Raw genomic sequence first — 24,977 nt, 5'->3', positions numbered from 1 at the left:
TTGCAAATAATGCAGTTCTTTGTCCCTTTCTGCATTTTTTCATTCTTTAATTGCGATAGGAGTCGCATACATAAATTTCCTGCCAGTTGTGCTTTGTTGAGATTTGCAATCTTAATTAGCTGAGAACTTCCAATATGAAGCATTAACTGAGAAACCTCACACAAAGTGTGCCAAGAGAACTGAACAAATGATTCAGAGATTTTATATTTTTAGACTTTATTAAAAAAATAGCCACTTTTACGGTGCAGGTAATCAATTCCAGGGTACAGGGACAACGTTTTTTTTCTTGTCACATGTACTAGGTGCAGTGAAAATACTAATCAAGAATCTGTCAATCTCCGCCTTAAAATATCCATTGACTTGGCCTCCACAGAATCTATGGCAATGAATTCCACAGATTCACCACCCTCTGACTAAAGAAACTCCTCCTAATCTCCTTTCTAAAGCTATATCCTTTTATTCTGAGGCTATGGCCTCTGGTCCTAGACACTCCCACAAATGGAAACATCCTCTCCATCCAACTCTTTCACTATTCTGTAGTTTTCAATGTGTTTTCCCCTCATCCTTCTAAACACTAGCGAATAAAGGCCCAGTGCCATCAACCACTCATCATGTGTTATCTATAATATGTAATCAATCATTCCTGGGACGATTCTCATAAACCTCCTCTAGACCCTCTCAAACGGCATCATATCCTTCCGAAATATGTGACCGAAAACTGATCACAATATTCCAAATGCAGACGGCTACATGTCAGACCGTAAATACAAAACCGTCTTTAAGAAACGCTTGAGACAGAATGGAGAACGTTTTAGGCCTGTTAGCTTAATATGTCATTGGGAAACTGCAGGAATCCTTTATTAAGCAAAGTATTTAGAAAATCCTGACATACTCAAGCAGAGTCTGTGGTACAGAATGGTTTGTAGAGCTGCTGCCTCAAAGTTCCAGTCACCCGGTTTCAATCCTCATCACTGGTGCTGTCTGTGTGGAGTTTGCACATTCTCCCCATGACAGCAAATTTCCTCCATTTTATTGAAGGTGTTTGAGGAAGTAATGAACAAGGTGGATTAAAAAAAACTATATTTAGATTTCTAAAGACATTCAAAAGGGTGAAACACAAAAGAATATGAACCAAAGAGACACACAATGAACTGTTGATGCTGGAATCTTGTGTTTCATTTAGAGGTACAGCATGGAAACAGGCCTTTTGGCCCATCGAGTCCATGCTGACCAATAATTACCTATACACTAATTCTATCCCACACACTAGGGACAATTTACAGAAGCCAATTAACCTACAAACCTGGATGTCTTTGGAGTGTGGGAGGAAACCGGAGCACCCAGGGAAAACCCATGCGGTCATAGGGAGGATGTACTAACTCCATACAGACAGCACCCATAGTCAGGATCGAACCCAGGTCTCTGGCGCTGTAAGGCAGCAACTCTACCTTCTCTACAATGGAGGAACCAAGCGTAGACTTTGTGGCCGTTCAACAGGGTGCTGCACTTCACCTGCAATGGCTACCATCAGCTCCTTGTTGACTGCCATTTGATTGTGTGTTGGATTTATGTGGTTTCAGCAAAGGCAACATCTCACTCCAAACTGGTCACAAAAATTTCAAGACAGAAATGTGGAATCTTGGACAAGAGGGAGAATCGCAAAGAGGTTAGAAAATATGTGCTTGCGGGAAGTGATTTGTACCAACTCTGCAGTCCCACAGACTCAGTATGGAGCACCGTGAGATTTAGAGCAAATGCATTTACTAAATTATTAACACTATTATTATATACATTCAGTGTTTTGACATTACATTCAGTAGCAGATATCTCATGCATTAGCAAGCTATCCAAGTGAAGTAGAAACATGCAATGTTGGAAACCATCTGTATCATAAAGGATGCATGATCAGTATCCCATTGTCAATCCATCCTTGTTGCTTTAATCTTTGCCAGGGCGAGTCTTTCATGGCAACAACTTAATGCATTCCCCCACTTGCAATGTGACTCTCTGGGGACAGGATTGGGAGGCTGCCTTACCCACATCTTGCAGGAATACCTAGAGCAGAACTGAGGCCACTTTACAGACCCGAAACAGACTGGTAATTGGATCCCAATCCCAATCCTGGTGTTGACCACGGAGGGTCGAAGAGTTCGTTATTCCTCAGCTCTCTGCTGGGGTCACCAATTTCCTTAAGATGTGGTTTCCTTGTTTGTCAGGAGATGCTCCAAGAACGAACGATTCCCGGGAACCGGTTACTTCGAGGTGACGCCCAGTAAGAATTTCATATGCTCATACACGACGTAGCTGATGCTGACAGCGGGCACCACCTTCAAGAAGTTGGGAGCCATCCCTCGGTAAAGGCCAGTCCAGCCCTCACCTTGCACTATCCTGGCAAACTGCTGCAACATGTTCAGCTCCGGCTCCCCTTTGACCACAGCTGGAGAGAGAATAATAATAATAATGGATGGGATTTATATAGCGCCTTTCTAATACTCAAGGCGCTTTACATCGCATTATTAATTCACTCCTCAGTCACACTCGGTGATGGTAAGCTACTTCTGTAGCCACAGCTGCCCTGGGGCAGACTGACGGAAGCGTGGCTGCCAATCTGCGCCTACGGCCCCTCCGACCACCACCAATCACTCACACACATTCACACACATGCAAAGGTGGGTGTAGTGTCTTGCCCAAGGACACAACGACAGTATGCACTCCAAGCGGGATTCGAACCGGCTACCTTCCGGTTGCCAGCCGAATACTTAGCCCATTGTGCCATCTGTCGTCCCAAGAGAAGAGGTGGAGACCGTCAGTATCTCAGCATGTAACTCTGATCCCGGGCACCGCCAGTCTCTGGCCTCAGAGAGATACAGCGCAGAAACTGGCCCTTCGTCCCACTGAGTCCGCACCGGCCATCGGTCACTAGCACTATCCTACACATTGGGGACAATTTACAATTTTACCGAAGCCAATTAGCCGACAAACCTGCACATCTTTGGAGTGTGGGAGGAAACTGGAGCACCCGGAGCAGGCACAGGGAGAACGTACAAACACATTACAGACAGCACCCGTGGTCAGGAGCGAACTCGGGTCTCTGGCGCTGTGAGGCAGCAACTCTACCACTGCGCCACCGTGCCTCCTGGATGCCAGTCGTGTTGTGGGTGGCAGCCTCACCTCCCAGTCTGTCCGCCTGCCTATCTCTTCATACCTGCCCCATCTATGCAAACGTCTGTGGTTCCCACATTGGCTTTATTAGCCACCTCAGAGCCTACAAAACCTCAGCAGAAGAAATCATTGTCGAACCCAAAGGACGGTCAAAGAAGAAGAAGGCTATCTGTCTGTGATAGATATAAAGTCATGGAACCATGCAGCACGGAAACAGGCCCTTCAGCCCAACTTGCCCATGCTCTCCAAGATACCCCATCTACACTCGTCCCACCTGCCCAGGTCTGGCCCATATCCCTCTAAACCTTTTCTATCCATGTACCAGTCTAAATCTTTTAAATGTTATTGTACCTGCATTAACTACCACCTCTAACAGCTCGTTACATACACCCACCACCCCCTCTCTGAGTGAATAAGTCACCCTCAGATTCCTGTTAAATCTTTCCCCTGTCACCTTAAACATATCTCCTCTGGTTCTTGATTCCCCTTCTCTGGGTAAAATAATCTGCATTCACCCTATCTATTCCCCTCACGATTTCATACACCTTTATAAGATCACCCCTCATCCTCTTGCACTCCATGTAATAAAATCCTAATCTGGCCCAACCTCTCCCTACAGCTCAGCCACTCAAGTCCTGGCAACATCCTCGTAAATCTCTGAGTAAGAAAGAACTGTGGATGCTGGTTAAAATCGAAGGTAGACGCAAAACGCTGGAGCAACTCAGCGGGGCAGGCAGGATCTCTGAGGGAAGGAATGGGCGACGCTTTGGGTCGAGACCCTTCTGAGAAAATCTCTGCACTCTTTCCAGCTTAACAACATCCTTCCTGCAGCAGGATGACCAAAGCTGACTCGAAATGCCACCTCACCAATGCCTTAAAGTTATACAGTCATACAGCATGGAAACAGGCCCTTTGACACACATTGCCCATGCCGAACAAGATGCCTTATATAAATGTCCCACCTGCCCACATTTGGCCCATAGTCATCTAAACCTTTCTTATCCATGTACACTGTATGATTCTATGACTCTATGACCTGGATCCTTGTATCCGATCCCCCCAGCAAACAGTGGTTGTGATGATGTGTGAATCTGCCGCCGCCACTACTCTCTGTGTAAAAAACTTGCCCCGCACATCTGCATTAAACTTTCCAACCTTCCCCCTCTTACCTTATAGCTATACATTCTAGTGTCTGTGTGTTTGTGTATGCTTGTGTGTCTCACATGCACGTGCACACACACACACACAGTATAATTGTAATTGAGTTGCGGGTTGGTGCCAGTTTACTGGGTGATCACTGGTGGGTCCGAGCTCGCCACACCCACCTTGAGCTTGCATCCTGGTGCGAATGAGTGCCAGCGGGTAGCTTGCTAGTTGACCGCAGGTACTGGAGAAGGTGCCACAGCCGAGAAGGACAAACACTCCTGGGTCGGTTCTCTTCTGTCCGTACTTTTGCAAATACATATTCTTCACGCTCTGCCATTGAATGAAAGGAAAATGTCAAAGTGGAGTCTCGAGGAAATGCAAACGCTAAAGTCGTGAGTAAAACACAAGCCGACGGAGGAACAGCAAGGTGGTGCAGCGGTAGAGCTGAGGAGGATTTTCACCGTCGGGGTTCGGCGTCGGCGTTCCATCAGCCCGGCGAGAGGGTCTGAGCATCGGGCCGCCCGGGGTGGCGACTGCGGGTGCTCGGAAGGCCCCGACCACGGGTGAACATCTGGGAAGATCGGAGGGGAGGCTGGCTGGACTATGGTGCCTTCCTCACCTTGGTGCCATTGTGTTATGTTGTGTCGTGGACTTTCTGTGTTTGTGCTTTTTTTTAAATTCTATTTTATTTTTAATATGTTTTATTATTTATTATTTATTTATTTTCATGATACTGACTGTAAAGGGAAATTCATTTTGTTGTCTCTAATTGAGACAATGACAATAAATTTAAATACAATACAATACAATCAAAAGCACACTGGATGGCCACCAGTGGTCACAGGAGTGGAAGGCAACCTCATCTCCATTACACAGCTACATCTCTTCACCAGATAAAAGCTGTCCAGGGTCTGACCTCCCCAGAGGAGCATGGGTGAAGCTCAACAGACTTGGTACTGGAGTTGGGCGTTTCAACGCCAGCGTGTGGAGATGGGGACTCCCTCCGCCAGAGCCCAGCCTGTGAATGCGGAGCAGAACAACACAGACAGCCAACCATGTCATCTCTGGGTGCCCGCTCTACCACCCACCAAATGGAGCTGTGTCAGGGCCTGGCAGACATTGACGCCAACAGAGGCAACAACCTGGCTGCTCAACACCCGGCTTGAGATCTAACTATTCCTTTGGTTTATGCTTCATTCACAAGAAGAGGACAGCACCAGAGACCCGGGTTCGATCCTGACCACGGGCGCTTTCTGTATGTAGTTTGTACGTTCTCCCCGTGACCTGCGTGGGTTTTCTCTGAGATCTTCGGTTTCCTGCCACATTCCAAAGGTTTGTAAGCTAATTGGCCTTGCTATAAATGTAAATTGTCCCTAGTGTGTGTAGGGTAGTGTTCATGTGCGGGTTCATCATTGGTCGGTGTGGACTCGCTGGGCTGAAGGCCCTGCTTCCGCGCTGTATCTCTAAACTAAACTAAAAACGAACCTAAACTCAGTGGGTCAGGCAGCATCTGTGGAGGACAGGTGACGTTACGGATCAGGGCCCTTCTTCAGGCAATTGGGAGTGTTTGGCATCACTGAGGAATGTCTTGTCAAACTAGGAAACTGGACTTCGGTTCCCACTACCTCCTGCATCCCATCACAAATCAGCACCTCAAACACAAAGCATAGGTGGACACAGGAGCATTTGATGGGACACTCTACAGAAAGAGTGGGACAGCATCTCTGGAGAACGTGGATAGGTCTGAAGGAGGGGGTCTAAAGAAGGGTCTCGACCTGAAATGAAGGTGAGAGTGGCTGCATGGTGGCGTAGCGGTAGAGTTGCTGCCTTACAGCGCCAGAGACCCGGGTTCAATCCTGACTACGGGTGCTGTCTGTACGGAGTTTGTACGTTCTCCCCGTGCGTTTACTCCGGGCGCTCCAGTTTTCTCCAACACTCCAAAGATGGACAGTTTTGTAGGTTAATTGACCAGTATAATTGTTAAAGTGTGTGGGATAGCGCTAGTGTACGGGGTGATCACTGGTCAGCACAGACTCGGTGGGTCGAAGAGCCTGTTTCTGCAACATATTGTATCTCTAAAGTCGGAAGTCACCTATCCATGTTCTCCAGTGATGCTGCCTGACCCCTGAGTGACTCCAGCACTTTCTGTCCTTTTGTGTATTAACCAGCATCTGCAGTTCCTTGTTTCCATTCTACAGATAGTCACTGGGCAGCCAGACACAACGGTTCAAAATCTGGACTGTGTGATTTGCTCCGATATCCAGGTGTCCATGGCAAGTATCCGGGGACGCACATTAAGATAATGAATGAATGGTGACACACAAATATAGAACACAGCTGCACAGACAGGAAATGTTATGGAGCATTCAAATACAGGAAGCCAGATATACACACACACATATGCAAACAAGTACACAGTGTGTGTGCATGTCTGTGTGTGTGTGTCTGTGTGCGTTCGTGTGTCTCTGTCTGTGTGTGTGTGTGTCTGTGTGTGTGTCTGTATGTGTGTCTGTGTGCGTCTGTTTGTGTCTGTGTCTATGTTTGTGTCTGTGTGTGTGTGCGTCTGTGTGTGTGTGTGTGTCTCTGTCTGTGTGCGTCTGTGTGTGTCTCTATCTGTGTGTGTGTCTGTGTGCGTCTGTGTGTGTGTCTCTGTGTGTGTGCGTCTGTGTGCATCTGTGTGTGTGTGCATCTGTGTGTGTGTGTGTCTCTGTGTGTGTCTCTGTGTGTGTGTGTGTCTCTGTGTGTGTCTCTGTGTGTGTGTGTGCGTCTCTGTGTGTGTGTCTGTGTCCGTGTGTGTGCGTGACTCATACACACAAGCACACAGACACTAGAATTGATAGCTATAAGGTGAGAGGGGAAAGGTTTGAAAGTCTAATGCGGATGTGCTGGGCAAGCGTTTTACACAGAGAGTTGTGGGGGCCTGGAACGCATTGCCTGGGGTGGTGGCGGAGTCAGGAACGAAAGTGGATTAAAGAGGCTTTTAGATAGGCACGTGGGAGCAAAAGGAATAGAAGGATATGGATCATCTACAGACGGATGAGATCAGTTTAACTTGGCATCAGGTTCAGCATTGATATTGTGGACCGAAGGGCTTTCTTTCTAAGAAGGGTCCCAACCCGAAATGTCACCTTTCCACGTTCTCCAGAGATGCTGCCTGACCCAGTGAACACTGGTCAGCATGGACTCGATGGTCCGAAGGACATTATATCTCTAAGCTAAACAGTCGGGATATTTCATTTTTGTGTCAGACTTACTTCATAGACAGCCAAATCGATCCCAGCGTAAGGAATGATGCCAATGGAATTTGGGACGTAGCCTTTGAAAAATGCGCGAGGGCCTTCATTCCTCAGCATGTTTTGGGCGCAGTGGAAGATTCCCATGTACTGGCCGCTCTTTCCCAGCCCCATCCGGATCTTCAGCACCTAAGCAAGCAAACAGTTGTCAGCGAGAACCTCGGTATGTTGAGAAAACACGGTTCAAGAGTGTGGAGGTAGGAACTGCAGATGCTGGTTTAAACCGAAGATAGACACAAAATGCTGGAGTTACTCAACGGGACAGGCAACATCTCCGGAGAGAAGGAATGGGTGACGTTTCGGGTCGAGACAACCTTTTTCAGACTTCTTCAGACTTCAGAGTCTGAAGAAGGGTCTCGACCCGAAACGTCACCCATTCCTTCTCTCCAGAGATGCTGCCTGTCCTGCTGAGTTACTCCAGCATTTTGAGTCTATCTAGGGTTCAAGAGTGAGCTCATTCAGACATTCTTTTCTGTCACACATGCGGTCGGCACGGTGGCGCAGCAGTTGAGCGACTGCCTTACAGCGCCAGAGACCCGGGTTCAATCCTGACTATGGATGCTTGTCTGTATGGAGTTTGTATGTTCTCTCCGTGACTTGCGTGGGTATTCTCTGAGATCTTCTGTTTCCTCCCACACCCCAAAGACGTACATTGTAGGTAAATTGTCTTGGTATAAATGTAAATTGTCCCTAGAGTGTATAGGGTAGTGTTAATGGATTGGTGCGGGGTCTGTGGGCTGTGGGCTGTTTCTGCTCTGTATCTCTAAACTAAACTTATCACCACCTTGAGATGTTCTAATCTCATTCTTAATCAATGCATTACTTACACAGCAGCCAAATCACGGCCAGCAAGACCAGATATGACGAAAGAACAGATCATTGAGGCAGCACAATAGCTTTGGGCCTTACTTTAGACTTTAGAGGTACAGTGCAGAAACAGGCCCTTCAGCCCGCCAAGTCCGCGCCAACCAGCGATTAGTACACTAGTGCTATCCAACACACAATAGGCATAATTTACAATTTAACCAAAGCCAATTAACCTGCAAACCTGTACATCTTTGGACTGTGGGAGGAAACCGGAGCACATGGTCACAGGGAGAACGTACCGACAGCACTCATAGTCAGGATCGAACCCGGGTCTCTGGCGCTGTAAGGCAGCAGCTCTACCATTGTGACACTGTGCCGCCCGCAGAGCTTGGAGCCCTGGAACCTGCTTACCTCCATTGGAAAGATGATCGTCTGGCTGGTGATACCAGCGAGAGATCCCGCCACAAAACGCTCGTGCACCTCCAGTGTGGATTTATGGACCAGGAAGATCTTCTTGTACTGTTTAAAGTTGTGACAAAGATGCAGGTTATCCACATGGCACCACTTGTGAAAAAAATCACTCACTGGGAATACGAGTAGAAGAGCAGGGAGACCTATTGGAGAGTTATTTCAGAGGGCCAGCACAGCTGGGATGGGCCGAGCTGCCTCCTGTGCCGCCCTGTTAGATCAGTGTAGGCTTCCTTTTCAAAGACCTTTGACTTGCCAGCCAGAGCTGGTGGGAGCATTGACTGCACATTCACTCCTATTCCATGCCTGGACGCAGCCCAGCCCATCACACAAACCAGCCTCCCTTCCATTGATTCCATCTACACCTCACGCTGCCTCGGCAAGGCCAGCAGCATGATCAAGTACCAGTCTCACCCCAGCCACTCCATCTTCTCCCCTCCCCTCCCCTATCAGGCAAAAGGTACAGAAGTTTGAAAATGAACACCTCCAGATAAAGGAATAGTTTATTCCCAGCTGTTATCAGGCAACTGAACAGCTTGAGTCTCAATGACAGATGTGAGATGAACAAGTCTCATCAACTAGAGTGTGGTCCCGACCTCCCTTCTACCTCATTGGAAAGTTGGAATTATCTTTAATCAGACTTTTTTGCACTAAATGTTGTACCTTTATGCGTAGTTTTGTCATGCCAGATAGCACGCAAATAAAGGTACATGTGACAATAATAGACAATAGACAATAGGTGCAGGAGTAGGCCATTTGGCCCTTCGTGCCAGCACCGCCATTCAATATGATCATGGCTGATCATCCACAATCAGTACCCTGTTCCTGCCTTCTCACCATATCCCCTGGACCGCAATCTTTAAGAGCCTTATCTAACTCTCTCTTGAAAGCATAAACTAAACTAAGCTAAACCCTTTCCCCTTCCTCTCCAAAGCCATCACCCTCTCAACCCCGTCAGTACCTGTTCATAAGCCATGAACTTGATGCCAGTCTCTGGGGTGATTTTCAGCACGTTCACCCCGTTTCCTCGCCACAGGGACAGATACCCTCCCTCCGCCACCATCATCTTCCAAACCCCGGCCAGGTTCAAACTCCTCTTTGCCGCAAAGACCTGGAAGAGAGAAGAGAGAGTGACCCGTCCTCACCCAGTCTAGTGAGCCTTGCAGTCCTCGGGAGCCAGTGCACCAAAGGATGTGTTGGCTCTGGAGAGGGTCCGGGTCCAGAGGAGATTTACAAGTAGTTTACAATTGAGTAGGTTAACCAACGATGAGCATTTGTCTACACTGCACCTGCACCTGCACTCAGAAGAATGAGGGGGGTGTTCTCATTGAAACATAATGGCTAGTGAAAGGCTTGGATAGAGTGGATGTGGAGAGGATGTTTCCACAAGTGGGAGAGTCTAGGACTAGAGGTCAGAGTGTCAGAATTAAAGGACGTTCTTTTAGGAAGGAGATGCGGAGAAATTTATTTAGTCAGGGTGGTGAATCTGTGGAATTCTTTGCCACAGAGGCTGTGGAGGCCAAGTCAGTGGATATTTTTAAGACAGAATAGATAGATTTTTGATTAGTATAGGTGGTCAAAGGTTATGGGGAGAAGGCAGGAGAATGGGGTTAGGAGGGAGAGATAGATCAGCCATGATTGAATGGCGGAGTAGACTTGATGGGCTGAATGGCCTAATTCTGCTCCTATCGCTTATGGTCCTAGATCACGAGCTGTGGATCATACCTGAAGGTCAACACCTCCAGTGGTGGTCACACTGCCCCCTGCAGATCACCCAGGGGACCTCCCTGCCTCTGGCTGAGTCCACCACTGAGCCCACCTCACCTGCATGTAGATCTTCAGCCGGTCCAGGGGGGCAGTGCAGGTGCGTGACACTGCGCCCGCAATGGCCCCTGACAAAAGCTGCCGCCACCAGACTCCAGTCAGTCGCTCCGTCTCCGAAAATTCATCCACGATGGTCAACGATTCCCCAATGTCCAGGAACTGCCAAAACCAAAGGTTGGGAAGTTCAGGTAAAGGGATCATTTTATTTAAATAGCCTCGAGTTGGCTTGGTGTTGGGGTACAAGGCCATCAGAACTCTTGACATGGAAACATGACGTCTTTTACAGTTTAGTTTAGAGATACAGTGCGGAAACAGGCCATTCGGCAACGCCAAGTCCACACCGACCAGCGATCTGTGCACACTAACACTATCCTGCACACACTAGGGACAATTTACAATTATACCAAGGCAATTAACCTACAAACCTGTACATCTTTGGAGAGTGGGTGAAAACCGAAAATCTTGGTGAAAACCCACGCAGTCACAGAGAGAATGTACAAACTCCGTACAGACAGCACCCAAGGATAAGGGGGAAGTCTTTTAGGACCGAGATGAGAACATTTTTTTTCACACAGAGAGTGGTGAATCTGTGGAATTCTCTGCCACAGAAAGTAGTTGAGGCCACAGTTCATTGGCTATATTTAAGAGGGAGTTAGATGTGGCCCTTCCGGCTAAAGGGATCAGGGGGTAGGAAGAGAAGGCAGGTACAGGATACTGAGTTGGATGATCGGCCATGATCATATTGAATGGCGGTGCAGGCTCGAAGGGCCGAATGGCCTACTCCTGCACCTATTGTCTATGTTTCTATGTTTCTATAGTCAGGATCTAAGCCGGGTTTCTGGCGCTGCAAAACAGTAGCTCTACCGCTGCCTAAGACGTTGGTGAAGCCACATTTAGAGTATTGTGTTCAGTTTTGGGCACCATGTTATAGGAAAGATGTTGTCAAGCTGGAAAGGATGCAGAGAAGATTTACGAGGATGTTGCCAGGTCTCGAGGGTCTGAGCTCTAGGATGAGTTTGAGCAGGCTAGGACTCCATTCCTTGGAGCAGAGGAGGATGAGGGGGTGGATCTAATAGAGGTGTATAAAATCATGAGAGGAATAGATTGGGTACACGCACAGAGTCTCTTGCCCAGAGTAGGGGAATCAAGAATCAGAAGATATAGGTTGCAGGTGAAGGGGAAAAAGATTTAATTGGAATCTGGGGGATAACTTTTTAATGCAAAGGATGGTGGGTGTATGGAATGAGGTAGAGGCAGGTACTATCGCATCGTTTAAGAAACATTTAGACAGGTACATAGATAGGACAGGTTTAGAGGGATATGTGCCAAACGCAGGTAGGTGGGACTAGTGTAGCTGGGACATGTTGGCCAGTGTGGGCAAGTTGGGCCGAAGGGCCTGTTTCCACACTGTATGACTCCGTGACTCTGTTAGCTTCAGACTCTCGTCTCTTAGCGGGAGGTTGGTGTCAAAGTCCCACAGTGGAGACTTTCACATAGAAGCACAGGCTATCACTAAAGGGCAGTACTGAAGGAATGCCTTACTGTCACCGGTACAATTTTTCACACATAGCATGAAAGAGAAGCCACATTTACTCTGAGATTGAGACAGAGTGCTGGAATAATTCAGCGGGTCAGGCAGGATCTCTGGAGAAAAAGGACGGGTGACGTTTCAGCTCAGAACCCTTCTTCAGACTGCTGAAGTAAGTCCCCACTGACTCTCTTGGGTCGATGTACGTATTCCCAATCTCCCAACCTACCTCGTTGTAGCACTTGCAGTTTTTACATCTGCACTTTCTCTACAGCAGTAACATGAACAGGTGAATATTCTGTCCTATTTCTCTTTCTGCGCGACATATTATCCTCATGTATGCTATGATTTTTAAAAAAGACACAAATTGTTGTAGTAACTCAGCGGGTCAGGCAGCATCTCTGGAAAATATGTATGGGGACATTTTGGGTCGGGACCCTGCATTAGACTAATTGTGGTGCAGAAGGGACCAAACCTGAAATGGTACCAAAATCAACTCAACTCAACTAAACCAAACCAAACTAAACTAAATCTCCTCCAAGCTGGGCACGTGTCTTACCGTCGAATGTTTCCAGTGTTCCACAATCTCTTCCATTTTCGACAGCGGGTTAAAGATGAAATGGTCTCGAAATTCAGTCCAGTCCACAGTAATTGTCCCATCCTTGTCCATACTTAGTGGGAGAGAGGAGAAACCAGCGGAGGATTCAGTGTCAATTATAGTATTTCATTAGGGTACACAAAATTGCTGGGGAAACTCAGCGGGTGCAGCAGCATCTATGGAGCGAAGGAAATAGTTGCATCCTCTACAACCAATGTGAACATTGCTCCCTCAACTCACCCAAATGCTTTTGTGTCGCACATCCCTTCATATACACAAGCACGCTCACACACACACATACACAAGCGCGTACACGCACACACACATGCATGTAAACACACACGCATATAAACACACACAGGCACGCACACACACTTACATAAGCGCGCATACGCACACACACACGCATATAAGCACGCACGCACAGGCATTTAAACACACACAGGCACGCACACACACACAGATAAACACACACACACAGGCACGCTCACGCACATACACAAGCACGCGTACGCACACACACACATACATATAAACACACAGCCACAAAGGCACGCTCACGACATTACACAAGTGCGCGCACGCACACACACGCATATAAACACACACACACACACATACAGGCACGCTCAGGCACATACACAAGCACACGCACACGCACACACACACATACACATGCATATAAACACACACACACACATAAGGAGAGAGAATTGCTAGGACTTACACAGCTGGTTCATTCAACTAATTACACTGCTTTCATGTGGCTGCCTCATACATATATGCCATTTACACTGTGAGAGGCAGTACTGAGGGAGTGCCGCATGGTCAGAGGCGCAGTACTGAGGGTACAGTGATGTTGGAAAGAGGATGCACTCAGGGACCGAACTGTAGGTTTTGAGTATCAGCACTAAAGATGATCAGAGTGTCAGGGACGAGGGAACAAAACACAATACTTTGTTATTTTGCACACTTACGATGGAGTGCTAGTGTCACAGGTGCATGCTTCTCACATGGAAGACAAAATTGTCTGAGGATGTAGCCCTACCCAACATCACCGACCACCTTCCCATTTGCTGGTGGTAGATGGTGAGGGGGATTGTGTTTGTGAAGTTGGTGGAAATGTTCCCCAGCCACAGTCACCATTGTCCCCAGTGGAGAGGGGAGAACCATCCACCATGAAGCCAGATCCCTGGTTTTCCTCTCTCCCAGTCTTACCTGAGCAAGATCTTCTCGGCTTGCTGCAGAGTGATCGTAATGCCAAGGTTCAACAGAGCCTGCTGAATCTCAGACGCATCGATTTCACCTGGTCCAAGGAAGCAAAACAATAAAGAAAAGAGAGGCTCGATCAGGCAAATAAGCATTATTCCCCGTGATAGAACATAGAACAGGAACAGGCATGATGGCCCATAATGTACAAGCCAGATATGATAAAACATGATTTATTCTGGCCTTTTCTCACCTCCAGTCCCCCCCCCCCCCCCCCCCCAACCTTTATCTTTCAGCCTGAAGAAGGGTTCCAACATGAAATTGGGAGTAGCTCACATAGACATCTTCAATAGACACAGTGTTGGAGTAACTCAGCGGATCAGGCAGCATTTCTGGAGAAAAGGAATAGGTGATGTATTGGATAAGGATCCTTCTTCAGACAGTTCCAGTCTGAAGACGACCCTTCCAGTCTGAAGAAGGGTTCCTATTCCTTTTCCCCAGAGATACTGCCTGTCCCGCTGAGTTACTCTGGTATTTTGTGTCTACCTTTGGTGTAAACCAGCATCTGCAGTTCCTTCCTACACATGATAGAGGTAGTTGGGGCGACACGGTGGCACAGCGGTAGAGTTGCTGCCTTACAGCATCAGAGACCCGGGTTCGATGCTGACTACGGGTGCTGTCTGTATGGAGCTTGTACGTTCTCCCCGTGACCTGCGTGGGTTTTCTCCGGGAGCTCCGGTTTCCTCCCACACTCCAGAGACGTACGGGTTTGTGACTTAATTGGCTTCGGTAAAATTGTAAAAGTGTGTGTCGGATAGTGTTAGTGTGCGGGGATCACTGGTCGCGTGTGGACTCGGTGGGCCAAAGGGCCTGTTTCCACGCTGTATCTCTAATCTGAAACTAAAAGAGCTAACTACACAGCCACTGTCTGAAGCCACATCAGGTAAGGAGAGCAAACCTCCTTTCCTGGTGTACTTCAGTGAACCAGAGAGTCCTGATGACAATCCATGGTCACCATTACAGATGGTAATGAGTGACTGCGTGGGTTTCCTCTGGGTGCTCCGGTTTCCTACCACATCTCAAAGACGTGCAGATTTGTAGATTAATTGGCCCTAATGTGGATGAGTGGGGGGGGGGAGGGGATGAAGATTCAGGGTGGGGTGGGAGGTTCAGAAGAATTTGGAAATAATAAAATGGGATGAGCGTAGATGAGTAGTGGTCAGTAGGGTCCTGTCGGCTGATTCCATCTACACCTCACGCTGCCTCGGCAAGGCCAGCAGCATCATCAAGGACCAGTCACACCCCGGCCACTCCCTCTTCTCCCCTCTCCCATCAGGCAAAAGGACAGAAATGTGAAAACGCACACCTCCAGATTCAGGGACAGTTTCTTCCCAGCTGTTATCAGGCAACTGAACCATCCTACCACAACCAGTGAGCAGTGCCGAACTACAATCCACCTCATTGGTGACCCTCGGACTATCCTTGATCGGATTTTGCTGGCTTTACCTTGCACTAAACGTTATTCCCTTATCACGTATCTATACACTCTGAATGTACTCATGTATTGTCTTTCTGCTGACCGGATAGCACGCAACAAAAGCTTTTCACTGTACCTCGGTACACGTGACATTAAACTAGACTGAACTGTGTTAGTGAGAGAGGTGTATGTCACATCTACCGTCATGGTTGCGGTCGAGGCTGTTAAACATCAGCTTGAGTTTCTTCTCGTGTTGCCTCAGGTACTCGGTGAACTCGGTCAGGTCCAGTTGTCCATCGTGATTGGTGTCTCCAGTCCGCAGGATCTCCTGGCAGCAAAAAGCAGAGAGAAGGTGAAAAAGGAAACAACATTGATTTTGTGATCTCAGAGGCTGGCGGGATCAAACACATTTCACGCCGGCCAGCTGCATTTTAGATTAGTTTAGAGATACAGTGCGAGCCCGTGCTCACCGAGTCCGCACCCGCCAGCGATCCCTGCACATTAACACTATCCTACACACACAAGGGACAATTTTCACTAATTGGCCAAGTCAATTAACCTGCAAACCTGTATGTCTTTGGAGTGTGGAGGAAACCGAAGATCCCGGAGAAAACCCACGCGGTCACGGGGAGAACGTGCAAACATAGTCGGGATGGAACCCGGGTCGATGGCGCTGCAAGCGCTGTAAGGCAGCAACTCTACCGCTGCGCCACCGTGCCACACCAACTTGTACAGTTTGTTTGCAGTCCGTGCATGTCCTTTATAGTCAATTCAATTTTTCAATTTAAAAACTTTTTTGGCATGATAAAAACAAACATTGTTATATTGCCAAAGTATAAAACATGACATACATATTTAAAATGCATAAGTATAAATACAAGTATACAGTGCATGGATAGATATGTCCCTGCACATAAACTCGCAATAGGCCTATAGCCCTTTATTGATTGCTACACGTTCTTGTAGCTGTAAGCAATACAACACAATAGCAAGTCCCTGGACTGCAAAGGTATTTACAAATCATTGTGAGGGGTTCCAACGCAAAATTTCACCTATCCATTCCCTCCAGAGCTGAATCATCCCAACTGAACCATCCTATCGGCCTTGAGCTACAGTGGAGACCCTCGGACTATCTTTATAATCGAGGACCAGTCTCACTCCCTCTTCTCCCCTCTCCCATCAGGCATGAGGTACAGAAGTGTGAAAACGCACACCTCCAGATTCAGGGACAATATCTTCCCAGCTGTTATCAGGCAACTGAACCATCCTACCACTAACTAGAGAGCGGTCCAAGACCTCCCATCTACCTCACTGGAGACCCTCGGACTATCTTTAATTGGACTTTACTGAACTTTACCTTGCACTAAACGTTATTTCCTCATCATGTATCTGTACACTGTGGATGGCTTGATTGTAATCATGTATAGTCTTTGCGCTGACTGGTTAGCACACAACAAGAAGCTTTTCCCTGTACCTCGGTACACATGACTATAAACTAAACTGAAAGATGCTGCCTGATCCGCCGAGTTACTCCAGCACTTTGTGGGTTTTTTTGTAATCTGGCATCTGCAGTTCCTTGTGTTTCCATAGTCATTCACCTCATAGGGTCTGTTGTTATATATTATCATAGAGACACAAACACAGGCCCTTCATCTATCAACCACCTACTTACACTCTGCCTCACAGTGGCAGAGGCCTGGGTTCGATCCTGACGGGTGCTGTCTGTGTGGAGTTTGTACCCTCTCCCTGTTACCACATTGGTTTCTTCCGGATGCTCCGGTTTCCTCCCATATGGGATGACAGATGGCACAATGGGCTAAGTGTTCGGCTGGCAACCGGAAGGTAGCCGGTTCGAATCCCGCTTGGAGTGCATACTGTCGTTGTGTCCTTGGGCAAGACACTTCACCCACCTTTGCCTGTGTGTGAATGTGTGTGAATGTGTGTGAGTGATTGGTGGTGGTCGGAGGGGCCGTAGGCGCAGATTGGCAGCCACGCTTCTGTCAGTCTGCCCCAGGGCAGCTGTGGCTACAGAAGTAGCTTACCACCACCGAGTGTGACTGAGGAGTGAATGAATAATGCGATGTAAAGCGCCTTGAGTATTAGAAAGGCGCTATATAAATCCCATCCATTATTATTATTATTATATGCCAAAGAGGTGCGGGTTTGTAGGTTAATTGGCCTCTGTAAATACCACTAGTGTGGAGGGAGTGTGAAGTGACCAATGGTCACCATGGTCTCGGTGGGCCAAAGGGCCTGTTTCCATCCTGTCTCTCCAAACTAAACTGGGGCAACTTACAGAGGTGAATTCACCACCAACCCCCAGGTCTTTGGGATGTGGGAGGAAACCGGAGCACCCAGGGAAATCCACATGGTTAGTTTAGTTTATTGTCACGTGTATCAAGGTACAGTGAAAAGCTTTTGTCAATGGAAAAACGTGCAAACTCCACACAGACAGCCCCCGAGATCAGGACGGAAACTGCGTCTCAGGAGCAAAGGCAAGCTCTCCATTAGCTGTGCCACACTGGGGAGGGATGGGTGATATCCTTCCCAGGATGCAAGCAAGCAGTTCTGTCATCACTAAATCTCAAATTCTAAATTCATTCAATTGCACCATTCAATTGCATGAGTTTATGTTCGCCAGCTGTGTGGTGGGAATTGAACTCATTACCCTCGATCAATAATCGTGGTCTCTGGCTCCCAGTGCAATAACTTACCCCTACGCCACCGAGCCAGCAGCCATTATCTCGGTGATTCAGTTAATGTACTGGTAATTTCTGAATGTTTGATTTATATATTTTTGCTGCGATCCCTTTGAACATTGCAGGACGTGATTTTGATTTATGAAATCTATTTTCTGCTATGATGAGGGGCACAACACTAAGAACATAAAAACCCATTGTACAAACATAGGCAAAATACATTTAGTTTAGTTTATAGTGCAGGAACAGGCCCTTCGGCCCACCGAGTCCACGCCAACCATCGATTACTTGTTCACACTAGGTCTGTGTTATCCCACTTTCTCATTCACTCCCTGCACATTAAGAGGCAATTTACAGAGGGGGCAATTAACCTACAAACCTGCACGTCTTTGGGATGTGGGAGGAAACAGGAGCAACTGGAGGAAAACCCATGCAGGCACAGAGAGAATATATAAAACGTTGTGTGTCCACTCCCTTCCCAGATGTTGCCTGATCTGCTGTGTTTCTCCAGCACTTGGTGTTTTACACAAGAGGCTGCACATTTGTTGCTCCCTCCTCTCACTGAGTGATTGCAGTATTTTGAGCTTTCCTCTCAGAGTTCCAGAATTACCAGCTTAATTTTAATCTCATGGCCTGATTACTGCTCATTAAAGCCTGTCACTGTGTGTGAAGACCTGCTGACCATGGGCTGGGAATGGAGAGACCTGGATCATCCGTAGGCAGATTGGAGTCATAGAGTTATCTTCATCACCATCATCATTGTTGAAAACATTAACGACGCAGTGGTGCTGGTTTCCGACGGGAACGGTGACAGACGCACCACACATCTCTGTCCTCCAGTTCCTGTGGACTTCTGCCGATGGAAGTACAGGATTTTGGTGTGTGTGTGTGTGTGCTTTATCATCATTCCTCACAACGCTATGTACGACAGTGATCGCAACTTCTACTGAAGGGTGGATGGCCGTTGGCTCGCTAGAAGCTCATCCGCCATTTGACAGGTCTTGTTTTTGGTCCTGCTGGGGGTCCACAGCCCCCTCCTCATCTGGCAAACCAGGTGGGGGAGACGGTTTAGTCGACAACTATCCAACCATGGAGCAGGTAGCACGGGATTACATGGTACACGTGGCGGGCGGATGATCAGCCATGATCATATTGAATGGCAGTGCAGGCTCGAAGGGCCGAATGGCCTACTCCTGCACCTATTTTCTATGTTTCTGTGACTTGACCTTATACAGCAAGGAAACAAGTCCTTCGGCCCAATTTCACCATGCCGACCAACATACCCCATCTATGCTAGTCCCACCTGCCTGTGTTTGGCCCATACCCCTCTCAACCTTTCCCATCCAAGTACCTGTGCAAAATGTATTTTTAATGGTGTTATTATACCTGCCTCAATTGCCTCCTCTGGCAGCTCATTCCATATACCGATCACCACTCAGCCTCCTGCACCCCAAGGAATAAAGTCCTAAAATATTTGCTTTTCTTGGCATCATGTTGGGCACAGACATTGTGGGCCGAAGGGCCTGTTCATGAGGTACTGTACTGCTTGTTCTATGTTTTAAATTGGATGGCTCTCAATGCAGGCCAGACTGGCTGCAATTCCAGGGAGTGCCATTTGAGGGCGCATCTCTCTTTGTATTTTGCTCAAGATTCCAGCATCTGCAGTTTATTGCACCTCATGTCTCAGTTATAAAGGATCATATCATGGCTCCAGGTAAACACAGAGTGCTGGAGTAACTTAGCGGGTCAGGCAGCATCTCTGGAGAAAAGGAACAGGTGATATTTCGGGTCGAGACCCTAAGTCATGATATGTGTAGGAAGGAACAGCAAATGCTGGTTTACACTGAAGATGGACAAAAAGTGCTGGAGTAACTCAGCTGGTCAGGCAGCATCTCTGGAGAGAAGGAATGGGTGACCCATGTCTGAAGAAGGTTCTCGAACCGAAACATCACCCATTACTTCTAGAGTCTCATTGAAACTTACCGAATAATGAAAGGCTTGGATAGAGTGGATGTGGAGAGGATGTTTCCACTAGTGGGAGAGTCTTGGACCAGAGGCCACAGCCTCAGAATAAAAGGACGTTCCTTTAAAAAGGTGAGAAGGAATTTCTTTAGTCCGTTAGTGTTGAACCTGTGGAATTCGCTGCCACAGAACGCTGTGGAAGCCAAGTCAGTGGGTATTTTTAAGTTAGATATTTTTGGCAGATTCTTGATAAGCAAGGGGTTATGGGGAGAAGGCAGGAGAATGGGATTGAGAGGGAAATATCTATCATCTGTGATTGAATGGAGGAGTACATTTGTTTGTTTTGTTTTTGGTTTTGTCTTTTATTTTTACCTTGTTTGGGATGTGTTTACATTGTGTTGGGACAAAATATGGAAATTAGCTACTGGCTACAATCTTGCATATTACATGCAAATGTTTATTAATATGCACTGTCCATAATTAAAAAAAAAAAAAAATTGATGGGCCGAATGGCCCAATTCTGCTGCTAGAACTTATGAACATGAAACTCAAGAGATTCAAGATTCAAGTGAGTTTATTGTCATGTGTCCCTGATAGGACAATGAAATGTTTGCTTTGCTTCAGCACACAGAACATAGTAGGCATGACTACAAAACAGATCAGTGTGTCCATCTACCATTATATAAATATATACACACATGAATAAATAAACTGATAAAGTGCAAATAACAGATAATGGGCTATTAATGTTCAGAGTTTTGTCCAAGCCATGTTTAATAGCCTGGTGGCTGTGGGGAAGTATACTCTACTCTGAACTGGACACAAAGCCCAAACAGATCATGGCCATTACTCGTGTAAGCAGAAGTAGACTGCACACTGCCCGTTTGCAGTGTGCAGTCCCTCTCGATCTGCCCTGTCTGTGGTGACATTTCAAAAACATCAGTAAGCTCTCCAAGCAGGCAGTGCTGCGATGGTTTGCATTCAGTCAGGGGCTGGTCATGGCTAAATGTGGATGTAAAGTGATTTCCCCTCTGTGGGAACCGTCAGCAGCATGCACTCCAGCCCCTTCGCATTCCCCCTGCTCCTGCACGCCGGTTCCATGACCTTTACACCCAGTCCAACAAGCCTGGAGCTGCCAGGGATAGTGAGGGCTTTCTCTCACTCGCGGACAGATCACGACTTCCCACTCTACAAAACTCTGTATAATTACGTAGTACTGCCCCCCTGACAGTGCGGCACTCCCTCAGTCACAGAAGTGGATCTGCAATCACTTTTTACATTTGCTTTACTCTTTTAAACCTCTACTCTGACTGCAGCACTTCTTACTTGAACTATGCTAAAGGTTATTCACATGATTACGTTTCTCATGTATCTGTACACTTTGAACGGCTCGATTGTAATCATGTATAGTCTTCCCGCTGACTGGTTAGCACCCAACAAAAGCTTTCCACCGTACCTCGGTACACGTGACAATTCACTGGATGTATTCAAGAGAGAGTTCGATTTATCTTAGGGCGGGGTGGGAGATTGCAACCTTCACGTGGTCCACCCTGTTTCAACTAATGCAATCAACCCAACATGCACAAACAAATAAGATCAAATAGAACAAGGTGTCCTGCAACTTTAGGCTGTGCACGTCATACGCAAGAAGAAGAACCTCTTAGGGCTAACAGAATCAAGGGAATTGGGGCAAAGCAGGAATGGGGATGATCAGCCATGATCACATTGAATGGCGGTGCTGACTCGAAGGGCTGAATGGCCTACTCCTGCACCTATTTTCTATGTTTCTAAGGTGAAAGGGGCAAAGTCTAAAGGAGATGTGTGGGGCAAGTTATTTTACACATGGAGAGATGGGTGCCCGGGTTGGTGGTGGGGCAGATACCATAGTGGCGTTCAGTCTGAAGCAGGGTCCCGACCCAAAACTTCACCTAATCTTTTCTCCAGAGATGCTGTCTGATCCGCCGAGTTACTCCAGCTTTTTGTGTCTATCTTCCGGTGCCGTTTAAAAGCCACATAGATATGCAGGGAATGGAGAGAGATGGGTCATGTGCAGGTAGAGGAGATTAGTTTAACTTGGCACCATGTTCCAGCACGGATATTGCGGGCCGAAGGGCCTGTTCCAGCACTGCACTGTTATATGTTCTCTGATTGAAGATGGGGCAGTAACGAGAGCAGTGTCTCCTGATTTGGGACCGCAGAGATTAGCCAGGGGTGGATTCGGGCAACGTCACCGATGTTGGAACCTAGCCAATTTAGTAGTGGAACGGCTAAATAAATAAACTCGAGGGCAAGGAGCAGCGATTTGAATGATCGGGTTCTGAGTCAGTCAGGAACAGGGAATTCTGGCTTTGCTCTTACAAACAGGTGGAGGGAGGTTCTGCACCCAACTATTTGGAGAGGGTCAGATTGGTGGCAGCTCAATCTTTCCTAAGCTGGACTCTGACTTAAGCCTTTGAATCAATTAGTTCTTACTATCCTTTCACTGACAGTGAGTGCAAAAGGAACTAACTGGATGTCCCATGTAACAGTAACTTTGTACAGGATGGTGTGTGTGACATTGACCGAGTGGGACAGGGATCATGTCCCAACATTGACCCTGAGTAAACAGACTGTTTAACAGTGTGTGTGTAACAGTGTGTGTGTAACAGTGTGTGTGTAACAGTATGTGTGTAACTGAGTGTGTGTAACAGACTGAGGTGTAACTGTGTGTGTAACAGAGTGTGTATAATAGACTGTGTGTGTAACAGTGTGTGTAACAGACTGAGGTGTAACAGTGTGTGTGTAACAGAGACTGTGTGTGTAATATTGTTGTGTTCTGGTGTGTAACAGACTGAGTGTGTGATAGTGTGTGTGTAACAGCGTGTGCCTAACAGAGACTGTGTGTAGCAGACTGTGTGTAACAGTGTGTGTGTGTAACAGAGTCTGGGTGTGTGACAGAATGTGTGTGGCAGGGACTGTGTGTGTGTAACAGTGTGTGTGTATCAGAGACTGTGCGTGTGTAACAGTGTGTGTGTATCAGAGACTGTGCGTGTGTAACAGTGTGTGTGTATCAGAGACTGTGTGTGTGTAACAGTGTGTGTGTATCAGAGACTGTGTGTGTGTAACAGTGTATCAGAGACTGTGTGTGTGTAACAGTGTGTGTGTATCAGAGACTGTGTGTGTGTAACAGTGTGTGTGTATCAGAGACTGTGTGTGTGTAACAGTGTATCAGAGACTGTGTGTGTGTAACAGTGTGTGTGTATCAGAGACTGTGTGTGTGTAACAGTGTGTGTGTTTCAGAGACTGTGTGTGTGTAACAGTGTATCAGAGACTGTGTGTGTGACAGAATGTGTGTGGCAGGGACTGTGTGTGTGTGTAACAGTGTGTGTGTATCAGAGACTGTGTGTGCCAGACTGAGAGTGCAACAGACTGTGTGTGTGACAGGGATTGCTTGTGTAACAGACTGAGTGCAACAGACACCGTGTGTGTAATGGATCCATCTCTGTAATGCCGTGTGTGTAATCGGAATGTGCCTGCTCAGACTGTGCGTGTGGATCCATTTGCGCTTCCTGTTCCACAAAGTGAGGTCTGCTCGGGAGTTGCCGCGTTTGTGAAATGAGAGACGGGGGGAGCAGCGATCACTGACTGACTGAGACTCCCACATGCTAAATAGTTACGCGACCCCCGAGTGCCTATTTCCTTCGCTCCATGGATGCTGCTGCACCCGCTGAGTTTCCCCAGCAATTGTGTGTACCATCACTGACTGACTGACTGACTGGACTCAGCCCAGAGCCCGTGTGAGCTCCCCCCGCACACAAGAGACAGAGTGAGACACAGAGCTGTCCTGTGGGACCGTGGGGGTACTCTCTGTCCCCCACCCCCGGGGGGTCTCTGCCTCCCAGCTGGGGCGGGGACTGGGGGCAGTGACAATCAGTGGACACATGTGGGAGGGGGTGAGGAGAGGGTTATAGAGAGATACCTGCTCTGGGCCGCCGCCGACCAACACGCCCATAGCTCGCAGGCCTACGCCCAGCTCGGTGATGTCCACCTGCCCGTCCTGGTTGGTGTCGAAGCGGTGGAAGAGGTCGGTCCATCGCTTCTCCCGCTCGCTGTCTCCTTCCTCCGTTCCCACTCCCATCTCCGCAGCACCTTCCCTGCGCTAGCGCCGGTCACAGCCCCCTCCCCACACACGCCCTCTCGTGTGGCAGCTGGGACAGCGGGGGTAACACCGCGTCTGTCCGGCACCCTCCCTCCCCGGGAGACATCATGGGCAGCCGCCCCCTCGCTGCCCCCGTCTTCCAAACACCATCCACTCCCCAGCCCCGCCGCCGCTACCGCTGCCTCGAACACCCAGTGCAACCCACAGCTACAGCCAGGACGAGGAAGCTGCCGCTGTAACAGCAGCGAGAGCGCTGGAGGATCAATCTGCTGTTTCATGTCACCTCCCACCTCCTTACAACACTCCATCAACGCAGAGTGAATGTAGACAGTAGACAATAGGTGCAGGAGTAGGCCATTTGGCCCTTCGAGCCAGCACCGCCATTCAATGTGATAATGGCTGATCATCCACAATCAGTACCCCGTTCCTGCCTTCTCCCCATATCCCCTGACTCCGTTATTTTTAAGAGCCCTATCTAGCTCTCTCTTGAAAGCATCCAGAGAACCTGCCTCCACCGCCCCCCACAGACTCACCATTCTCTCTGAGAAAAAGTGTTTCCTCGTCTCCGTTCTAAATGGCTTACTCCTTATTCTTAAACTGTGGCCCCTGGTTCTGGACTCCCCCAACATCGGGAACATGTTTCCTGCCTCTAGTGTGTCCAAGCCC

The 24,977-nt window shown here is 47.9% G+C and overlaps 1 protein-coding gene across 1 annotated transcript; it reads right to left on the bottom strand.

Annotated features, from left to right (window-relative positions):
- Positions 1-1,988: 1,988 nt before the first annotated feature.
- On the bottom strand, positions 1,989-24,541 carry LOC116991897 (calcium-binding mitochondrial carrier protein SCaMC-1-like). The gene is made up of 10 exons (XM_033050873.1): positions 24,132-24,541; positions 15,714-15,840; positions 14,045-14,132; positions 12,788-12,899; positions 10,701-10,859; positions 9,838-9,987; positions 8,820-8,927; positions 7,563-7,730; positions 4,488-4,638; positions 1,989-2,437 (listed from the first exon to the last, which is right to left on the bottom strand). The coding sequence occupies exons 1-10, from the start codon at positions 24,288-24,290 to the stop codon at positions 2,253-2,255; spliced, it is 1,407 nt and encodes a 468-aa protein (XP_032906764.1). The 5' UTR covers positions 24,291-24,541; the 3' UTR covers positions 1,989-2,252.
- Between the last annotated feature and the right edge of the window lie 436 nt (positions 24,542-24,977).

Source organism: Amblyraja radiata, chromosome 35, assembly GCF_010909765.2.
Source record: "Amblyraja radiata isolate CabotCenter1 chromosome 35, sAmbRad1.1.pri, whole genome shotgun sequence".
NCBI classification, from domain to species: domain Eukaryota; kingdom Metazoa; phylum Chordata; class Chondrichthyes; order Rajiformes; family Rajidae; genus Amblyraja; species Amblyraja radiata.
This window is presented reverse-complemented; position numbering and strand designations above follow the sequence as displayed.

Bases quoted from the DNA above. Each gene is read 5' to 3' on its own strand.
- LOC116991897 (XM_033050873.1), bottom strand. From the start codon at position 24,290: ATGGGAGTGGGAACGGAGGAAGGAGACAGCGAGCGGGAGAAGCGATGG. The intron at 15,841-24,131 runs GTATCTCTCTAT...TTTTGCTGCCAG, and splicing joins TCGGCGGCGGCCCAGAGCAG to GAGATCCTGCGGACTGGAGA. The intron at 12,900-14,044 runs GTAAGACTGGGA...TCTCCCACTAAG, and splicing joins GCCGAGAAGATCTTGCTCAG to TATGGACAAGGATGGGACAA.